The sequence below is a fragment of the Melozone crissalis genome, unplaced genomic scaffold (genome assembly GCF_028551555.1).
Source record: "Melozone crissalis strain CALT ecotype California unplaced genomic scaffold, PUWL_Pcris_2 ptg000013l_1, whole genome shotgun sequence".
Classification (NCBI taxonomy): domain Eukaryota; kingdom Metazoa; phylum Chordata; class Aves; order Passeriformes; family Passerellidae; genus Melozone; species Melozone crissalis.
Window position 1 is genome coordinate 54,411,382 of NW_026535791.1, and position 22,234 is coordinate 54,433,615.

Consider the following 22,234-nt stretch of genomic DNA (forward strand, 5'->3'; position numbering starts at 1 on the left):
ATTGCAACGCTTATCAACATCATGGTACAAAGTCAGTATGGATTTTTGCACATTTTATCTCCTTTAGCTTTTTAAGGTATTAGTAACATTTTTTAAAAATAGTTATGCAGCCTATTTGCATAGCAAGTCCATCAGAAGACAAAATTCTGTTGAGTGTAGGTTTCGCCTTCAGCCACATAAGGACTACACCTAAAACACATCTCAAAGAAGAGAAGCAAGAGAATCTATCTAGGAGGTATTCTTGAAATTAAAAAGCCAGTTATTTCATTGGGGTTTATTTTGACAAAGAGGTCACTAACTGATTTTCAACTCCACTTATTTAGGACCCAATAAAGAGGACTCTCTAATCGCAGGCATTTGTGAGATGGCAATGTTCCTTTTTCAGCACATCTGATTTATGATATTCTAACACAAAATTCCAGATATTACTCGGGATAGTTAGCTAGGAAAGATCTGTATTAACTGAAGAACTTGTAAAGTGGTAAAAACTCCCTGAACTTCCCCCATTCAAAGACGATCATATTCACCCCTTGAAGAATACAACTATTGTAAACAGAAAACAAAATCTAAGAGGGTCTGATTTTCTTAGATATCGCAGTTTCGCTGAGTGAAAATAAGCTGTTTCAAGATTTCACCAGAATTCTAGGACAGTTATTACCATTCCACTGAATCAGAGACTTTGACCACAGCAGATGAACATGAAAGAAATTTTTTATAGCACTATCTACAGCTGCAATTCATGCTGGAAGCTATCCCCTGTACAACTGAGAATGCAAGTGGGTGAGGCGCAGGTTACAAGGGTAGCTTCTTTCTAGTTTTACATGCAAAAAATGCTATCCTAAGGTCTGGAAGTCATGCAAGCTATTCTGTACATCACTATCACAGTACACAGAACCTCACTCACACTGTTCTAAAATGAATTTAAAGTGCTTCACATCAGTCTTTTCTTTTTATTATCAAAAACATTAATAAAATAATTAAATCCCTGCACTATGATTCCTAACTACATATTAATATAAATCTGGTGGTTAGTTGCTGAATAGGCTCTCAAACAGCTATAAAAGATTTTTTTTCCTTAGCCACAGGTTTTTCAGTCTTTAGAAATTCTAAATTTCATACATGCTTGAACCTCCAATTTTAACTTTTTTAAACTTTATAAATCAACTTAAGCTCCACACTTATAAACCAAACATGCTTTGCTTTTACATAAACAGTTGCAGATTTTAGCATTTGGGCATTGAGACTGGAAGTCCTAAACTTAAGGTAGTCAATACAACATGAATGTTAAAATAATAAGGTATGTGAATCTGAGTTCATTACCCACTGACTCTCATCAACTACTCTCCAGTAGACTGACAGTAGATAATAAGATCATTACAGCATTCCAAGACACTTGTAAATAAACTCTTGACAGAAGTTTCAAGAAAATATATTTATTCAGTTTTGGCAGAGGAAGAAAACAATAAATATAACAATTTTTACACCCTTTTTATAAGTTATTTTTATATCACATTTCTGCTAAAAAATTTCAGGTAGTATTTAAAATTTTAAAAGAAGACATTCACTGAAGAAAGAACATTTAAAGTGAAAAAAATACATAAGAGTGCAAATGCTTTATCTTCCTGTGTCTAGTACTTAATTTTCAAGACCTTTGGAACAGTGCAAGTTACATTTTAGTTCAATAACAATGTGAGCATCCAATTAATATGCAGAACTAATACACAGAAGTCTGTTACGTGAATAATACAGATGGTAATTTTTCATTATATAACATCAATTCTCCTCTCAAATAACACTGAAAAAGACCTTACCAAATTTCTGTAATTATGACACTTTTTACAAGCTTTTTAAAAATCCCACACTCAAGTCCCCAGCTGAAGCAAAATGAATCTAAGTGGAACCTCCTCAAAACAAGACATCCACCAGGCACGTCCAGCTCCTGTTCTGACATGTTTACACAGCTCCGTGGAGTGCAACTGATACTTTCTCAGCAGCAGCAGATCCAAATCCATTTGGATGCTTATTTTCATGAACAGCAACTGGGGCAGCAATCCCTGAGATTCTCTAGGATGCCTGTAGGTGTGTTTTGACATCCCTCATGTTTTGCTAATTTTCTGTGAGCTGTCTACTCAAACCAGTTTTCTTTCAATAAGAAGCGTACAGCATCATCAAAGCCATTTTGGTACAACGATTCCATTTTCTCCTGGTCTGGTGGGAACAAAGCTTGATTAAGCCTTACTAGGTTGGCCAGAGACAGCTGCAACAGAGCAAGAGGCTGTAAATTAGTTTATTAATGCAACTTATCCTGATGTGACTGTTCTGTCATCTGTTTCATGGAGCATATGTAAAATGGAAAGACTGGCATGGCTGTGTCCCCACCAGGGATTAACCACGTCCAGGGTCCCTGTGAGCGCCAGCACAGACTGGCACCAGTGCACACACACAGAGTCAAACTCACAGCATCCAAGACAGACTGGCTGCCTGTAACACTGTCCAAAGCTTCTGCAACACTTTAGCTTTGGAAACACTCCCAAAACTGTCTCACAGAGTGGTAGCTGGCACATGTTAAACTTGTGCAAGGAAATATTTTGACAACTTACTAGTGCAAACAAGCACATTCTTGGGAACATTCCCAGGCAATGCTTAACATATGAGTACAAACGTAGCTTCTGCTACCAACAAATTAAGAACTACTCAGCATCTTAAGTGGTCACTCTGATAATGTAAAAGGATTTTGGAGCTTTATTCTTGAATAGACATTTTATTAAATTGTTTACAACAAACTAAAGACATTATCTTTAATAATGTTCTGAACAATTTCTTTATATAATTAATACTTAGCCACATTATTATATACAATTTTTCAAAACAATATCAGAATCATCTTCATTATTTGAAGTAAGCAATTATTCAAATTCTGACACTAGGAGATGGAGAGAGAGAAAACTATTCATATTCACATATGGATATATGAAGATGTACAACCCTTCAATTTATGCAGATTACAATATTGCTGAAATGAAATTGTTCTTAGTCATCATTTTTACAGCCCTAAAAGCAGAAGTGCTTCAATTTGAATAGTTTTAAATGTTGCCTGGGATTCTGAACAAGTTTGCACACGACCCCAGAAGCAATGTAACTGTGCAATTAATTTTCTGTCTCTAAACTAATCACCAGCTCATTTTTCATCTTCTAGATACAAAACACAACCAAGAAATATACGATAATTGCATATACTCCCAAGATACATGAAATCAATAATTTCACATTTTGTGATCTTTACCAAGTATAACCATGCCTAATATCTCTCTGTGAAATATCATAAAGATTCAAAAACTGGTCCAATTGAGAAAGGCTTTACATAACACTGATTTTAGTAAAATTAAGTAAACATTAAAAACTGACTAGAAAGAAACTTTTAAACTAATTATTACTGTTAATCTTTCTTTCTAATGGAATATTGTTGACCACTTGGTCTATCACTATTCAGTATTTTCTTTCAGCATGTTGAAAAAATCAAAACTGTGGTTAAGGTCTGTGAGACAAGCGTTGCAAACACAGAAATGAAAATAATGAAAAGGAGGCAATAAAAATCAGTCTCATATTTCAATATACAAAAATGTTTCTCCAACTTGTAACAAAGCTTCTGGAAATGCATTGTAGTCACAAATATTCACAAGTTCGCTTGTGCAATGCAGTGACAAGTCAATGCATATACAATTTTAAATGTACAACTTAAAGTTGTATTTTAAATTTATTTAGAGCAACTGATTTCAGCAAGTATGAGGAAATGTTCTGCAGCTGTCCTCTCCTGAGGTATTCCACTTTATTTTTTTCTATAAACATCTTGTGTAGTCAAAGACACCTGATACGTAAAGCAAACCTAGTATTATTTACACTGAACAGCTTGATATCATTTGCTCAATTTTGTACTAGATCAATGCTTTTCAAACTTTCTTCTACATTCTCCTTTCCTCGTGTTTAAGAAAAGGTTTAACCTCCATTTGCAAAACAGAAAATGCCAGAACTTTACATAAGCTAATATATGAGCACAAAATAAACACTTAAATAGGAACACAACTGCAGAAATACTTTTTAGTGGTTTTAAGTTAATAAACAAGCAACTTACCATCATATCTTGTTTTGCTAATTTGACATACAGGTCCACACGCCCTTTATCTTGTGGACAGATATCCAATCGACCGCTGAAAGGGGAAATTGTCACCGTTCTTCCAACAGGCAAGATAGGAAGGCCATTGGTAAGGCCACCATCAACCCACTTCTATTGGAAAACAGAAATATTTTCTAAGTAACACCAGCACAGTATGATCACAATGCAATACTTTACCCTTATTGACTCTCCCTCCTTCACTCTCAAGAAAACTTACAAGTTTCCCTCTAAGAATACAATGAAAAAGCTTCAGTATGTGTCAAGCATCAAAGAACTGACAATGTACACACAGAGATTTGAATCAATGAGCATTTAACATAAAGTACAAATTTGGTGTGAGGTATTTATCAAGCTACTTATAAGACTTTTTAGTTAATTAAAAAATAAAATGCCCCATATGGGATTTTTCTCAATGCATACATGTAAAGACAAGACTGTTAATGCTACACATAATGTATCAGATATTAATTATATAGCATATACTCTTCTAGAACATTATTCTGATTGACAACAGGAGCTGTTCAATTTGTACATGCAGGTACTCTGACTGCAGAAGCTAAACCACAAATAACTCCTCTCCTCTTCTGTGATTTTTCTTCCAGAGCCTCATTTCTTCTTACATACACTACACAACAGCAGTAGCTGGAAAGTGGAAGGTAAAGGTGGGAAGGAGCTGAACAATTATGGCATAAGAGGGAGCAGACCTAATCCTGCTGTAGGAGTTGAGCATAGTGAAGAATGAGATCTAGGGGCCAAATTCCATTCCAATATAAACAGGACAGCTGTGACATCTCTTGGTAATGTATTTATACCTTCCTATTTCTTTCTGTGTTACAGGCATAGCTCAAAATTCAGCAGGGGGCTGCTGGCTAATTGGATTCACTGACATCTTACATGAGGTCTGTTGAGCAGATGCATCACACTGATCAGCTGATATGTATTGCTGTATCTGTAATTATAAAGCTGACAAGCTTTCTGACATAATGACTGCCTAAGTAGCAGCAAATACATATGATTTTGTGGGGCTTTTTGGCAGGGGGTCTGTGGAAGTTACAAAGGTTCTAGAGGCATCATTTGTATGAATGGGGAAGTGAAGAATCATCTATTTCTCATAAGGAAGAAATAGCCATTTTCATGCTTTTAAAATTATTCTTAAAGTGTTCATATGTTTATGTAAGAGAAACAAAGAATCTGTAGGAGCTAGATTGAGTAAAGACAACTGTAAAAAGGTTTTCATATAAGAAATACAAAATATAGTATTGAAGTTGCTTTCCCTTAAGATGAAGTAATTACACCATAAATGAAAAACATTTAAAAAGAAAGTTCGTAGCTCATGAAAAATTACCTGTCCTTTAAATTCCACTGGCTTAGTTCCTGCATACACTGGTATAAAACTACTTGCCAGCAGGACCTAGAGCGAAGAAAGCAGAAAGAATAGAGAAAAATAAAAGGCAAGGGAGTTTAGAACTAATACATATTTCCATGCATATTTACCAGTCAATATATTAGTTTTACATAAATCCACTGTAATCTCAAAACGTTGTGGTATGTCAAAATGTGATTAAAATTATTCAATAGGGTTTGATTTTTTAAGATTTTTTAAGACTTCACAGTGATAACTGTCTAAACAAAATATCAAACATTAACTCAATTATTAATGTGATTTAAGAGGAGATTCAACTTAGTTTTGCACAATGTGAAGTAATCTGTGGTTTTCAAGAAATTAAATATGCAGATGATGAAAAAAAACAGTTTAAGAAGGCGCTGACCAAGCCATTCTGTTGGCATATTAAAATAGTGTTTACTTTTCTAGTCCGATTTTCAAAGTTTCAATAATACCATGAATATCCTGGAAATTCACATATGTATACCTTTACCAATGTTTGTATTTATACATTCAAGTATTAACAGACTACTATTTCCCTTACTGTAAGGCTTCATTGCCGTTTATAGCCATTCTTGATTTTCATTTTTATTTTAGATCAGGTCAGCTCTTATCTCATGTACATCTTTGCACACAGATATACTTTTCTATGCATTCATAGCAATGCCTCTGAGACAGTGTGGGTATCTCTATACCTGTGTATCCACCCACACATATATAAGCAATCAGCATGCAGTATTTCCAGGAGAAAAGGTAAATGCACGGAAAAAGTGCAGTATGTGAGAACTTTTCATTCTAAATTTTTCATTCACTCAGCTAAATAGGGTGGATATGCACATGCTTGTGTGGTGGCACTGATGACCAATCTGGGGAACAGAAGCAGGTCACAAACTGGTGCATACACTGTGTGAAAGATGAACAGGTGCAGAAAAAAAAATCACAATCCATAGAGATTATGTAAGAAAATGCCTGAGCTTTTTTGGCTAGAATTAGTCTACTTTTAAAAAATTTAAGCTATTTTAATATCAGGCTCTTCTGTTTCCCTAACAAGTTTTAATAAAGACTGTATATGTATATGAAGTCTTCAACTTCTACTCTGAGAATGGTTTTCCTGCCTATTCATCTTCCTAGAGATGCAGAGCTTTGTCTGAGCTCACATTAAAAGGCTCTCTGTTTTCTAAAGTGAAACTGCAGCTATTTCTCTACCAATCAGGCCTTTCGCTCACAAAGTCTAAAGCAAGATTCCCAAGGTCTTAATATCAGCCTCTTCCCCAGCCTTGCACCTTTCCTCCTCTCTTCCTCGACTCCATCTCAATGACTTTGGCCCTTCTAAACTAAGAGAAATGCAGACAAAAGATTCAGTGAATGGAGTCAAAACCAGGTGACTCCTGCAAAGTTTGATTTCTTTTCAAGAGGACTGAAGAAAGCAGTTGTTGTTCTTAAAAAGTCACTGAGATCTCCTGAGTGAGGAGAGGCAGGACAAGTTTGAAAAACAAACACTTTCAGTATTTCCCACCAGTGTGGACTTCTAGGCACTATCTTACTTTTCCAAATTAAATATACCAGAGTTCTGTGCCTTGCTCTCCCACAAACACACAGATCGTGCCTCTCTTCCCCCTCACCTCCAGTTTAAGAACTGCAAGCCTACAAATGCCGATACAAGATGATTGTTTTATGGGAAGTCTACTTCAAAAATGGGAGATTACTACCTGCCTTTCCAAGTCCACAGGGAATAGCAAAAAAAGATAAAAGCTTAACATTGCAGCAATACACATTCATTTTAGTCATTATGAAAGACTTTTGGAACTGTAAGGCTTGGTTGTTAAGGATTGAAGTTGAAAGATTTCTGTCCGGGGGTGCAGATGTTTTGCTGCTTTTAAAACAATCTGCCCAGCAGTACCTTTATCCATGCCTTGGCTGTAGGTCATGCCTAGGCATGATACAATAAAATAACCTAACACAAGCTCTACCCTCCCTGATCCTGTGGCAGCCACCAGCACTCAAGAGAGCTGTACTCATGATACAGACAGAGCTGAAGGCATGCACAAAAACAGCTATTAGGAGCTGGACTGAAAGATCAGACAATATGAATATATTCCAATGAGCAGTTATGTGTAATTTTATTGCTATTATTCCAACCCACCCTACTGATATCATTGAGAACAAAAGAATAGAACAGCAATGGCTAAATCAATGAAAGAACTACTGAAATACTAGTAAAATGTACATATTTCCAAGGTCATCCTGATTCTTCTCATTGTCTCCAGGTTAGAAAATTTCACTGAAAAAGCACATAAAGAATAAAAATCTCCACACTTGCTACTATTGCATACTATAGCTAGAAACAACAGTGCGTAACTTGAGATAAACTCTTCACATAATTATATTTGCATGACAAAGTCCAGTAAATTGAGGACTATCCATGTAGAATATAATAGGGTCAAAATTTTAAAAAATATACTTTAAAGGCAAACTCCCAAAGCACACTTTGAAGTTTTGTTAGTAAGTGTCATTTTTTTAAAGTGGTAACTATAAAGAATTTGCTCTAAGCATCCACAAGGATAGAGAAAGAAAGAATTCTTTCTTATACTATTTCATCCTTTATTCTGATACATCTTATTATGTCTTCCACTAAGATACAATCAATTACTAAAAAGAACATCTGCTTCACATGCATCTGAATTGCTCTTACCATGTCTTATCAGCTTATGCATACAATCCTGATCCAAATTTAAAATGTGGCATTCAGATGAAGAGAAGGACAGTGAAAGATATACTTTCTGTTGGAATCCATAAGGTTAGAGGGTTTTTAGAAAATGGTTAAAAAAGGTATAGGCCTCAGACTGAAGTTCTGTTAGCATTGCAAATGCAAGCAGAAAAGTTTCCCATGCAAGCAGAAAAGTTTCCCAAGCAGTAGACGTGACAAATAACAATAGATCTCTGTAGAGTTGGTTTTAGGATGGCAACAAGGTTATTTAATGTATATCTTTAGAAGGTTAGCATGAATAGAGCTCTGTTCATTGTCTCTTATGAACCAGTCTTTGTTTTAGCTACGATTACGTATACTTTGTGGGATTGGATAGAATGCTTGTCAATATGTGTTTTCTGTGTGTGATTGGCTGAACTCTAGATTGAGATGATTTTATGTATTGCTGTATGAGCCCTCCTGGAAGAGGCATTTTTTGGGGTGGATCAGTGAGCTGTCATGTCTCCTTTTTGTATTATGAGACTGATGTGCTGGAAATAAAATCAAAAATCTCTTCACTGGTCTGTTTACAATGTTATCCATATTTGGATATTTTGCCGCGGCCTAGTGGGTTCCTTTTTTAAGACGTGGGTTCCAAACACAATTGGACTTATATCTACCCATCCCCCGACACTTTCCAGCTTATATAAAGTACTTAGCATTACATTATAAGTATCCACAAGCAGCACCTGTAGGAATTGTTCCATTTTTTTTAAACTTCCTTTAATTTCTTTTATGATGAAACAATGATATCAGTAAAGTAAGAGATGCAAACATTTTTACAATATTTTGAGATTTTCCATTGTGTTCTCATATACTGCAACAATTAGCTACCTGTTACTTTCAGAAACACTCTGCCTACAAGATAGAGCTTGAATAACCAATGAAGGAAACACAAACAACAAATATATTTTAGCAAAATTTGTGAAGCTATAGGATCAAATTCTGCTTTAAACATTGTTTATATTATGGTTTTAGCACCACTGGGAGTAGCATGGTTACCTGAATAAACCAGTGATTTTACTGTACAATTCATAATACACCCTTAAGTCTTGAAGAAATCTCTGAGTTTGTATTTACAACTGCCACATTCAACATGATTACCTTAATGACATCCTCCCTGGAGGCAAAATTTGAAACCAAGTGATTTTCCCCACTCTTGGAGTTGGTGACTGACACATAGAGCCGGTTCTCAGCTATCTCATGAACATCAGGAGGAAGAATAGACTCTATGCCCTCCCTAGAGGAAAGAAAATGCTCAGCATTACTCACCACTATTATTTAAAAGCCTTGCCAATGCATTAGGGGTGAGCACCCCACAGCACAGCAGAAATATGCACCCTCTCAATTTGCATTTGGAGAGCTCTCTAACACAAAAATGATCTCAGAGAAGCATTAAGATAGGTACCTAAGTGTTTTCATAAAATCATAACCAGGCGTTACTGCACCAAAGTTCAATCTTCTGACTTCCTGTGCAAATCCATAGGCAAAGTGCTTACATTTCTGGAAACGAAAAGCATTAACCATTAGGGATGTTTAAGTGATGGGAACCATGTTTAACTGCAGTACCTAAAATATACCAGAGCTAAAGCTTTAATAAAAGAGTTATTAGATCAAACCGAAGGATTTTCCCACGTGTGCTTGGTTTATAACAAGACATGCATAACAAAATGTTGATCCTTTGCTAAGGATTAATTTATAAGAAAAAAAAAATCCCTAATGAAAAAAAAAATAATGAATAAACTCTGAGGATACCACTCCAACAATCAAGCTAAGTTAAAAGCTATTTTTTTATATCCTACCAGTACTAAATAATCAGTTCCCTAGATCATGCCATTACAAGAACAATCACTTAGTTCAAACCCTAAAGCCACCTTTTATTTTAAGGTCTGTTTCAGAACTTAAACTAGACACAAGTACCTTGAGATGCTTATAAGTAGTAAGAAAAATAAAAAATACTGCAATTTCTTCTCACTAAAGCAAAAAACAGGGTACTAGCAAATACATAGTATTTTATTAATTAAATATGTGTAAGTATTTAATGAATGGAAAACTCTGATAGGTGATATAGAAAGAAAATACACATCAGAAAAACAGGTAACAGATTCCTGCACAGAGAACCTTTTACACAAGCTGAAATGCCCAGCATTAATGACTGCAAAAAAATAGCCTGAAGCATGAGTCACAAGAATTCCTAAGGGACAGTAAAAGAATTGGTATAATTTATTTTTAGCCATAATATTCTGCAACAATGAATTATGATCCTAAATGCTTAACACTCACTATTCAATATTTGTAATCCTTTTCTTATCCTTTCATGCAGGCTTTTATAATGATTTTAGAGACTTGGAAAAAAACTAAATTCAATCTCATGCAACCTTCTGAAATTGGTTTTTTTATATTTTATATTTATATATAAATTTATAAATTCACCCACATTCACCCATATAATCACACAAATAAAAGATAGTTTGGGTTTCCTGGATTATTAGGTCTGTGCACAGAGAACAAATATGTTGCTAGTAACAAAATCAATGACTGAGTGACTGGAAAGGGAAAGAAAAAAGGAGAGACATGAATATATCCCACTGAGGAGGAATATATTGAAAGAAAAACAAGGAAGGAGGTAGGTGAGGATTAACATGTGATCAGAGCCATGAAGGAGTTAAACTTCCTCACACCACTTGTATGACAAAGCACTCAGCTAAGCAAAAGGCAGAAATGTAGTTCTTGCATCCACTTTCTTTATATAGCCTTTGAATAAATGCATCAAAAAGTTCACAAAAAGGTTCATACCTCTTAAAGAAACAATTATTTGTGATACTTAGCTTCACATTGGTTGGATTTGCACCTTTACCCCATGAGATACTTGCCATTGCCAGCTCAAAGCCAATCAAGGCAGATTCAGATGCTTCTCTCTATGAATGCAAAAGAAATGCACAAAACCCTACACAGAAGTACCTCAGAACTACTATCCCTGTATCTAAGATGCTTAAACAAGGTTATGGGGAGCTAAGAGTACCAAACTAGGGAAATGACAGAAAACTACTTTCCACATTACAAGTTCCAAGAATGTACTGTACCTAGACTCTCAATTTCTGCTCTCAAAAGGGACAACTTCTTACAGCTATGATTGTTTTAGAATCTGAGTGCTAGAAGCTTTAAACAATACATCTACATGTTAAATAATCACTGAGGCCATGTTTAGAAATTGTAACTGCTTGTACTGAATTAAGCAAACTTGACATCAAACATGACAAAGGTAATTTTACAATAAATAGTTATTTACCTATAACTAAATAAGCCTAATTAGAATTCTCAAGTCCCACACCTTTACAAACAGTGACAAAAATTCAATATATGACAGGAAAACATTTGGAAACTGTCTTAGAACAGCAACAGTCAAAACAATAAATCTTCAGTGTTACATTCTCTCCAAGATAAGGACAGGCTGCATTACAGCTTTGAGACTAGAAGATACAGAAAGTCCTAACTATGGCTTACCTAACACTGCCATCTCTGGGGGGGAAGGTGAGGGACAGAAGAAACAAATAATTAACTGATTAGGAGCTACACTTGTGGATATAAAATATTTCAAGTTAGAATCATAGTAAAGATAATAATATAATTATCCTGATATGAAAAGTTAATTCTATTCAGTAAAGAAAACTGCCTTTACTTTAATTCTCCATGAGAATTACAATTATTCCCACTGACAAAAGAACTCTCAATTTCCCATTTAAACACTGTAACAGAATAATTAAAAAGTACACAAAAAATAAAAGGACTAGAAAGTCCATGAAGCTTTGTTTAGCTTACAATAATATGACAAAATTTCAAGGAAAAATACAACAGACTCGATGTAATATAGACTTAGCTTCCACAAACAAAACCTAAAAACTATTATAATATTTTTACTTAGAAAGAGCTTTGTAAGTTGGACCAGGCTGAGAACAAGGACTCATACCCAGGGTCTGCAATAAGCAGAAAAATTTCCTTGGGCTAACAAAGGGCTGCCATGCTCACCACAGAGGAAATTAAAGTCAGAGGTACACATTATACCAGGCAAACTTGAAACTGAACTACCAGTCAGAGGTGACAGAAGAGGAGAAATGCCTGCACAGAATACAATGAGGTTTTCTCCACAACACAGAGGAACTTGCCTAATACCAAGTCATATAAAGAATGCTTGCAGGGGAGTGGGATGGGGGAAAGAAGCCAGGGAAAAACCAACTGCTGAAAGAAGTAATGCTCCAAGCTGAGTTCATATCCCAGCAGAAACAACCAACAAACAAACAGAAAGATCAGTGGCAAAGTGGGGTTTTGCTGGGACTATTATTTGAATCACACGAAATGAATTAAGCAAGGCCTAGAGGAATTATCAAATGCTCACTTGGAAAAAAATGTAAGTGTAACTTAGATGAAAAACCTAACAGCCTGTTTTTCCCACAATAATGAAAAATAGTAAAGAAATACTAACATTTTGGCAATCCTGGTCCTCTACATTTATTAAGGCAAAGTCACTACAGACAGTTCAGGATGGCAAAGCAGCCTTAACCTGTGGGGAAAACCAAGCAAACAGATACCAAAAAGCCCCCTAATGCTCTCCAAGCAAACAGACACCAAAAAGCCCCTAATGCTCTCCATGGAATCTGTAACATTGCAATCACTGAACAGAACCTTGGTGTCTCTGCAGGACACCACAGGCACTGTGAGGAAGGAGTGGCATCTCTGGAAACAAAACAACCCAGATGCACGTCAGAACAGAACGCTGCAAGGGTTAATCCCACTGGCTGCTATTAAGGCATGGGCTGAACTGAGTCTAAAGGAGATGCAAAAGCCTTTAATGCTGTCCAGTGGAGGACAGGCACCAAGAAAAAGATCTGAGCAGGTGGGAGCTGTTTATGAAGACACACTCCATCTACCATTTTCACCTCCTTTCAGAAAAGGTTAGAAGGGTGGTGCTATGCCCTTGCTTAGCAAAGCCTATCTCTAACTAACAGAACAATGATTCACTTTGTAATGTACCATCATTAAGTATACATTTTGGTATATTAAAGTATATCTGTTGCTTACAAATTAAGATTTACACACATGAGATTAATATTTACCCAGCTTAAAATATAAGGTTCATATGAAATATTTTTATCATTAACATTTTTCCTCATGAGTCACAGATACGGTTAATGAAAACATGATACAAGAGTCCGGTTCCTAGCAAGCAACAAGAAGAAAAAAAGAAAGACACAAAACATTTTAATAAACTTAATGGAAGATGATCATACACAAAAATGTCCTTTGAAAATTATCATGGCCTATACCTACGAGTTTATTAATTTACCTCTATATTTTCTGGCACTGCTAACAAGACAGCGGCAGCCAGAGATCCCGCAGAAGCTCCCGCAAAAGCTTTCACATCTCTCAGTAACTTCTTACCATGCCTGTGGAAAGCAGCTGCTGCCCCCAAGTGGTAAATGCCCAGAAAGCCACAAGCTGCAAAGGACAGGTTGATGTGTCTCATCTGGGCTGCGGAAATAGCGTGTCACAGTCAGTCTTTTGCAATTTCTCTTGCAATATACAGTTAATTTTTTTGCATAACGTACTCTAACTATATAAAAAACCGCAAGTTATTTGAGAACAGTAAAAGCTTTTGATTACTAAATATATCAAACCATCTAAACTAACTCTTGTCAGTTTAGCATCTCCAAAACCGAAAACAACTCTAAAATAATCCTTAGTACCCTTTTTTAATAAATCAAAAATATATAATTTATATATAGCATAAATAAATACTTTCATCTGATTTGTCAAAGAGTAGCTACACAAAAGTTATTAAAAAATACCCTGAAGGAACAACCATTGTTAGCCACCTTTATCAAAAAATCAAATTAATTATTAAACTGCTGGTTACTGTCTCATCATGTAGTGACAGGACTGGGAAAACAGATTCAAACTGAGAGAAAGTTAAGATTGGATATTAGGAAGGAATTCTTTACTGTGAGGGTGGTGAGGCACTGGAACAGGTTGCCCAGAGATGCTGTGGATACCCCATTTCTGGCAGTGTTCAGCGCCAGGCTGGATGGAGCTCTGAGCAACCTGGCCTAGTGGGAGGTGTCCATGCCCATGGCAGGAAGGTTGGAATGAGATGATCTCTAAGGTGTCTCAAAGCCCAGGGCATTCTATGATTCTATAATCACACTCCCCCTTACACAAGCAGAGTTCTGAATCCATTATAATTCTCCAAGAGGAATTTTTTCCTGTCATCTTTGAAATTCATCTACTTACTAGAATTATTAAGAGACTTTTTTTAAACTAGTAATTAGTTTAAAAATTAAACAAACATAAAGAATATTTTTGCTACTATTAAAGTAAGAAGGAATTAAAAAAACCCCACAAAGTAAATTACAAAGTACTAAATGTAGGAAAACACACACGCACTCCAAAGGTGTCCAGGATAGAAATTTAAATTTAACAAGAAAAACCCACAAATAGGGAGCATAAGTTCAGATTATCAGGGATAGTTAATTAAATAAACAGAACACTGTGCAATTTATTAGCTCTTTTATTTCTGTAAATAACTACATAATGAAATAAGAATGTAAATAACTACAATAATGAAAGTAAGACATTCTACAGATTGTATTTTACAGATGTAAGAGATATTGTACACATTATCTTAGTATACTGAATTAAAAATAACTCCCTACTGTACTTGGGTTCATCCCAATATGAATGGGAATAAAAGACAGAAACTGTTATATCAATCCTGATGAAGACAGGCAAACATACACAGCACCACATTTTTGTTAAAGATACCTCTTCATCTTTGAAATGGGAAGGCCAGGAAAGATGAGGAGAAGAAACAGCTTCCAAAACCATTAGATAAATGCCAAATCCAACTGCTTTACCTACAGCATGATTAAAATCAGACCTTAAGATCTGACCAGGTTTGCTATTTTACTGAGACAGCAACTCATTGTGCCAGGGAATATTTGATGCACCAGCCAGTCTGCTAAAACTCACAGTTTATCAACTGTGCTGGAAACGCTTCCATACCCACTTGTAAGTAGGAATACCTGTAACAAATCCAACATATTTGTACTCATAGAAAGTAATAGAGGTTGGCTCTTGCTGTTACAATAGGAGAGAAAGACATTTAGAACGAAGAAAGTGATAAATTGATTTACTATTTTTGCAGAAAAGGATCTATTAATTTAAAGAAAAATCCGTGTACTGAATAGAAGGTAAAAAACTTTACTCAAGATGCTACAGGAAAATAACAACCACAACTCTACTTTGTTTTTTTTTTTTTAATAGAGTGGAAGAAAACTAAAACAGTCTTTGAAGTATGACACCACAATATGCTTCCTTTCAGGATAGTTAAACTCTTGGGAGTTAAACCAGCTGCTGCAGCTGACTCCAACCCTTCTACAAATTAGGAGCAAAGATGCATTTGCACCGCAGGCCACTCTGATAAAAAGGTGAAGCTGGTTAAAGCAACTGCATTCTTATGTAGGAATTGAAGAATCAACTCCCATTTCTATGCAAAACAGATCTCAAGATCAAGAAACTTCTAATATGAAGCACTATATGAAATAAAGATTATGTTTACATAGCTGATTGGTCAAAAAGTATGCAAAGTACAAGTTCACAAATACAAAGAATTACATCTAAGGGACCCATGTAATGTAACTAAGAAATGCAAGTGTAAGACAAGGTTATGTGAATCAAAATAAGTATATGGATGTTTATGTACATGTAAACCTTCTACTAGGCTAATACTCCAAAAATATCTCTCTCTGCTGGAAAATAATTAGATGTTTACAAATTAAAAAAAAAAAAAAAAAGAGAGCCACAAAAGAGTATCTAAAACGTGGTTACAGTAAAAAACTTTAGATTAAAAGCCTTTCTTAAAAAGAAACATTCCCTACAAATGTGGAAGAAAAATCATACTTCACTGTGTAAAGAAGGGCCGAGTACATTTTCTCTAAAGCAAGAACAGAAAAGGAGGTTATGTGAACTGAGGAACCTATTTGAATCTCAGATCAAAAACTACAGAACTTATCTGACTAAAGTCAGATATCCATACCTCCTCTTACACACCTTCATGAAGAAATTATAGTCTCTTAGACAAGCTCTGGTCTATCTAATTATCATCTACTGGGAGTTACCACTATTCTCTTTTCAGTGTCTGGATACATGGTATTCACTCTTTCATACGAGTTAATTTCCTACCACTTAGATCCCACACTTTTCTGACTCCTACCCAAGAGACAGAAAGAGATTATTGAATGAGTATTCACATCAGTTACTTGACTGACAAAAGGATTCAGTGAGAGAATACACAAGAAGAAAAAACAGCACTAAGATTTCAAGTCAAGGAATACAGTTCAAGAAGGCTGCTTGTCTACACTCTGGGAAGAGTAGATTAATTTCAAGTCCAAAAAGATTAAATTATTACAGCGTAAAAAAAAGGTGATTTTTTTACTTTTAGTGAGCAGAAGTACTTGACCCACTGGATTTGGAGGGCATACAATTCATTGTTTTACAGAGTCCCCAAGAGAACCTCAAATTAAGAGTAGCAATAGCATAGCTGGGTTACCCAGACTAATTAGGATAAATCCCCAGGTATACATTAAGTATTTGTCATATGAAAAAAAAAATTAAATTCCTCACTGCAAATGTTAATTGGCAGGTGACATTCATGCTCAAATGACAGATCCACTGGTTACATCTAGATTCATGACTAGGAAATGGGGTATGCATATATACCCATCAAACCTTTTAATTATGTAAATAATGAGTGGGAAAAAAATCCTACATCATTTGAGTGACTTCTTGCCCAACATTCTTATGCTTAAAACATGGTCAGCTATGAGATCAAATTTGGTTGCTCAGGGCTTTACTCAGTTAACTTGAAAATCTTGCAATGTTTAGCTCCTAAGTGATACCTAGCATTGTCTGTTGCTGGATGAAACAATCAGGTCTTCTTTCATTTGTTCAGAATATTAAACTCAGCAGAGTATTGCAAATACCCAGGATTACAGAGAAGAAACACAACATTATTATCTTCAATCCTGCATCCATCTGCAGGTAAGTGGGTGGAACTGAGGCCTCTTCAACAAATCTGTAAAAAAGCACTTAACCTACAAAGGATGCAGATGACAAAGATGAAACAGATAAATAAGAATCATGATTCTATAAGGAACTACTGCTCCACAGATACAGTTAAGCAATGCTGATTCACCTTGCAAACAGATCTCTGAATAAGAGGAAAAGATAAGAAAGCATTCTTAGGTTAATGTCTTGTAAAATCAGAAAGGAAAGTAATAGGAAACTGGATACTTCAAAAAGAATTCTTGCAAATATGTCATAGCATCATCCGATTTGCAAGTAATAATGGTGTATTTCAGTCAAAGCATGATTCAAAAATGTCTTTTGCTTTGATGATATGATAGATCCCTGCCTTTTTGATCAAAAAACAATAGTATGATTATAAAAACTCCAAAGAGGAAACAGAGAGAAATTTAATTAAGTATACATTATGACTATTCCCACAGAATTTCTTATAGAATAACAGAAATAGGGCATAGTCAGGTGTGGACACAAATCACTCCCTTCACCTGCTGGAGCAGAGAGCAGAAATCTTGCTATCTTAGAAAGAGTATGAAACACTTGTTTCACAAGACTTCAAAACAAATATTCTTAGAGAGTTTAACATAAATCGTGACTATTAAGGATATTAACATCTATTAACACAAAGCTGTCATGTTGGCATGTTCATTTCAATGAACCTTGAAGATGCACAAGTACATTTCAGCTGGACAGTGCACATAATGTATGACATAAACAGGACAGAACAAACACTTCTGCCACTGCTTTTCAAAAAATGTTGCCATCTTACACGATTGGCAAAATTCAAAACAAAGATTTCAACTGGCCAAGGGGATAGAAATGCTTCTGTTGTCTACAAGAGAAAAAACAGAAGCATAAGAAAAAATATTTACAAGAAGAACACTGGGGCTGTTCAGTGTCATTATTTTGCAGATAATGCAGGAGCATTCAAGAATAAGCATAAACTGAAGAGTTCCCTTTAAAAGATTACCACATCTGCAGGGAAAAAAACAACCCACTGGTGATTAAAAATCTCTGAGGGGTGGGGGCATTTCTGTTTACTCAGCAGTATTGCATCCATTTTGTAATGCAAACCTTCAAGGGAGTGTATGTAAAAAGACAAAGCTGTACAGAAAAATTATGATACAGTACCACACAGCTTTCTGAGGACACCTTACTATCTTCCTGATTGCCATGCACATGAAATAGCACAACAGTTTCTCATAGGGCTGTTTCCTGAGCAATGTAATTAAATAAACATTGCACCATCCCAGTGTCTTAACCTGTCATAACTATCTTCCTGTCATCCCCTTTCTAAACAAAAGCTGAAAATGCCCAAAGCAACTGAGAACAAACACCTTTACAAACAAAATCTAAATATACATAGAATACAAATGACCAAGCACCCTGAAGCACAGGAGCTAAAATGTATCATGCACACCCACCACATCTGAGGATAAGTTATTAGCAAAGAGTGACAAAACAAGCAGAGTCACAGAAAAAACAAACTGCTTAGCTTAGCAGCACTGCTAAAATAAAGGTCATGAAGGTAACTACTAATTTATCTGAATCAAAAATCACCACTGACACAAAAATCTTTGTTTTTTCACATTTCTAATGGCGAAAAAAGTGCATTAGCACAACAATTCACAGCCTTCAGTGAATCTAAGAGTTTGATGAAGTTGAAGAAGAAAAATAATAAGTACATAATCTAACCAGCCATTAAGAACCTTAAGAAAATCGTGAATCTTTGCAAACTATAAGGTTCACATATAATCCCCTTAAAATTAAAAAGAGAAAGACATCACGTAATACAAAACTTTCAAATTAAGATTCTAGACCTTGACACTTAAGATGTCAACAGAGGGGCAGGGAAGGCTGACTTCCCCAGAAGAGGGTGGCAAAAGGTTCAATACCTTGTAATGAATGTTGTCTTCCATCACATACTCCACTGGGACTTTTTCCAACAGCTATTTTGGTTTCCTCTGCACTAGTATCCATTTTTGTATCAACTACGGATTGTTTATCATTTACCTTGGAAACCTGCAATCAGAGAGTCAGACATATTAAGATTAAAAAGGAAAATAACAGTAATATTATTTGACAGTAATACTATTTGACATTATTTGACAGTAACTGCTAAGTCATCTAGATTAATTTTGCAATTGCTCAGCCAACACGAAATGAGTTCAAACCTCAATGTTCCACAACTTATGTCTGCAGCAATTTATATTTTAAAGATGAATTTAAATAGATATTGAAAAACACTGCTAATTGGATATGCCAGTATCGAAAATGAGCTTTGTGTCCTTTACCACTATTTTTATTTACATCTACAGATTTTTTTATAATCAAACTCTTCTGTTTTTTTCTTCCCTTACCAATACACCTCCTCCCTAAACTCTGTTGCACAACATGGCATGTGTAAGTAATTTTTCAGAGAATTCTGGTCCTATTCTTCACTTAACAATTGTCACTAACTAATCGGCCTGTCAGTTATCCTGCTCTACTATCCAGAGTACAGTCTGAAGAAAATGAATGCTTCTCCCCAACTCAGAACTATCAGACTCAAAAATTCACTCTGGAACACTGGTAGTCCAGCACTTATTGCTGCCTGCCCCTTTACCTTGATAAACTGAAGGCACCTTAAATTCATAATTAATGCTGCAAAATCAAAAGCTTAGCTCTGTAGAGTCTGAGCTAAATTATTTTATCACTGTATTTATGCACACCACTTATGTCTTTAGAGAATCACAAAAATACTTACCTGGAATTTAACCCTGTTATGTGGCACTCCTAAAGTGCAATAGCTTGGAATTCCAATCCAGAACTGCCACGTTTTGGGAAACATGCAACTACACAGTTGGCCTTCTTTCATCTGGAGCAACAGTATTTGAGCACTACAAAGCCTTTTGGCAGTCCACATTTTAGTAAAAGTGATCTCAAGATCCAGATGATGTGGTAATCAAATAGATACTCGCAGTAGCTGGTTTACTATGAAGTTACCAACGAAGCCATAAAAGCACTCAGAAGAAACTTTAAGCATAACCTGTTTGAAAGACAGTACAAAAAAAAAAAAAAGAAAAAGTATTTGAAAGGCTCTCATCAAGGTCCTGATATTGTAACAAGACCCTTCTCACACCCACCAACCCGAAAACACAGAGGCATCAACAGCGGAAGTTTTGTTCAGCAGTTCCTCTCTCTCCCTCTCACCAGCCCCCATCTGGTACCGTGTTGTTCACCACCGACTATAAAGTCAATTGTTCATTTCACAGACAGGAAGAACTAAAATTGTTAATAATAGAGAGCCCCAAACAAACAAACTCTCTCTTAAGATTAACAACACGAATACACTGCTCCGTCTACCTCAGCTGAAAATTGTGGATGCAGTGATCCAGCAACTTCAACTTGTTCATAAAACAAAGCGCCGATGTCAAGATCCCAGTAGGAGACTCTCCAGCATGCTGGCTGGCACAAGGAGAGCCTCGTCATCTTCTCTGTTACTAAGATAGCACAGGCCTTACTCACACACCCGGTGCAAGCCTGGACCATAAAGAAAAATGTACGGAATTGTGCTCGTTCAGATGAAAAGCAGGTTCCTGCCTGACCACCACTGCAAATAACCCTATGGAGCCCTGTGGCAGCGAGCTCTCGGCGGAACACTGCCAACTTCCAACTTAACTCCAAACAACAGGGAAGTGACTTAAAGGTGCTCTGTTTCATCTCGTGCGCCTGAGATCAAGCCTGTGGTGTACCTGGATTTCTCCTACCTCCACTTTTGTTCCGCAAACAACCAAAACAAACAAGTGAAACAGCCGCAAAAGCGAGACAAGTTTTTTTTAAAGCTAGCAAACACAGAACGTGAAGTGACAACCGCGGGGCGCACAACGCCAAAGTGCAGCCACTGCGCCTTCTAACCTTGGACACTTACAGCAAGCGGGCGATTCCTGGGCGGGACACGGCCCTCCAAAGGCCAGGCACCTCAACCCCGTCCCGATCGCCCGCTGCCTCCCGCAGGCCTGCCCGGGGGCTAAGGCGGCCCCCGCGAAGCAGCGGCGGCACTGCCCGGCGGCACCGTGCCCGCCTCGGCCCCACCTCCCCGGCAGCGGCCCCCGCGGCACGGCCGGATCCTGGCCAAGACCGGGAGGTCACGGCGGGCCCTGTCTGGCTCCCACCCCGAGCGCGCCTGCGCAGCGCGGGGCCGGCAGCGCTGGGAGGAGCGTCCGGGCCGGAGCCCGCGGCCCGTGAGGCGGCATCGCCCCGCCCTCGGCACCCGGCCAGCGGCGCTGGGGGTGCGGGCGGGCCCGGCCCGGCCCGGCCCCTCCGGGCGGTGTTGCTGCTGTCGTGTGGGCGGGTGTCCGCACCCTCAGCGCCGTCCTTGTGTCGAGCGGCGCGCCGGGTAACAGCCTCCTTTGGCTGACAAGGTAGCCTCAGGGCAATAAAGATTATAAAGATTACGGTGTTTTATCCCTTTTAAAGAAATTTCTTTTTCATTTTTCATTTTTTCTTTTTTTCTTTTTTTTTTCTTTTTTTTTTTTTTTTTGGTCAGGGTTTCCGTTTTACGAAGGTGAGTGCGCTCACCCTCCTGTCAGGCCTGAGCCAGAGCAAGCAGGCACCCAGACTGAAGCTGCGGATGGATTCTGCAGCCAGCAGTGGAGGAGGAAAACGTGCTGAGGGACGGCAAAGACGCCTGTGGAACAGAAGTATAGATGTGTGAACTGTCCCTGGAGTCTGGCTGACTGGTGTTCAAACTAAACTTGTGAATAAACACTGTGTTAGATTTTACACAGATTTGTCTCCTTCACCTGTGGCATCCATC

General features: G+C 37.0%; 1 protein-coding gene across 2 annotated transcripts; it reads right to left on the reverse strand.

Moving 5' to 3' along the window:
* Positions 1-1,463: 1,463 nt before the first annotated feature.
* On the reverse strand, positions 1,464-20,449 carry PNPLA4 (patatin like phospholipase domain containing 4). 2 transcript variants are annotated; one of them, XM_054271821.1, is made up of 8 exons: positions 20,183-20,449; positions 19,332-19,458; positions 13,643-13,827; positions 9,710-9,804; positions 9,406-9,541; positions 5,517-5,582; positions 4,130-4,282; positions 1,464-2,257 (listed from the first exon to the last, which is right to left on the reverse strand). In XM_054271821.1, the coding sequence occupies exons 1-8, from the start codon at positions 20,339-20,341 to the stop codon at positions 2,126-2,128; spliced, it is 1,053 nt and encodes a 350-aa protein (XP_054127796.1). In that variant the 5' UTR covers positions 20,342-20,449; the 3' UTR covers positions 1,464-2,125. The 2 variants fall into 2 exon arrangements, with proteins under 2 accessions (XP_054127796.1, XP_054127797.1); XM_054271822.1 differs by lacking the exons at positions 19,332-19,458; positions 20,183-20,449 and having other exon boundaries at positions 13,738-13,808.
* Positions 20,450-22,234: the final 1,785 nt, after the last annotated feature.

Excerpts from the sequence above, each read along its gene's own strand:
- PNPLA4 (XM_054271821.1), bottom strand. The coding sequence starts at position 20,341 with ATGTGGACTGCCAAAAGGCTTTGTAGTGCTCAAATACTGTTGCTCCAG. Across the intron at positions 13,828-19,331 it reads AAGACAACATTCATTACAAG|CCCAGATGAGACACATCAAC; the intron begins GTATTGAACCTT and ends CTATTTCCGCAG. Across the intron at positions 2,258-4,129 it reads TAGCAAAACAAGATATGATG|CTGTCTCTGGCCAACCTAGT; the intron begins GTAAGTTGCTTG and ends GCTCTGTTGCAG.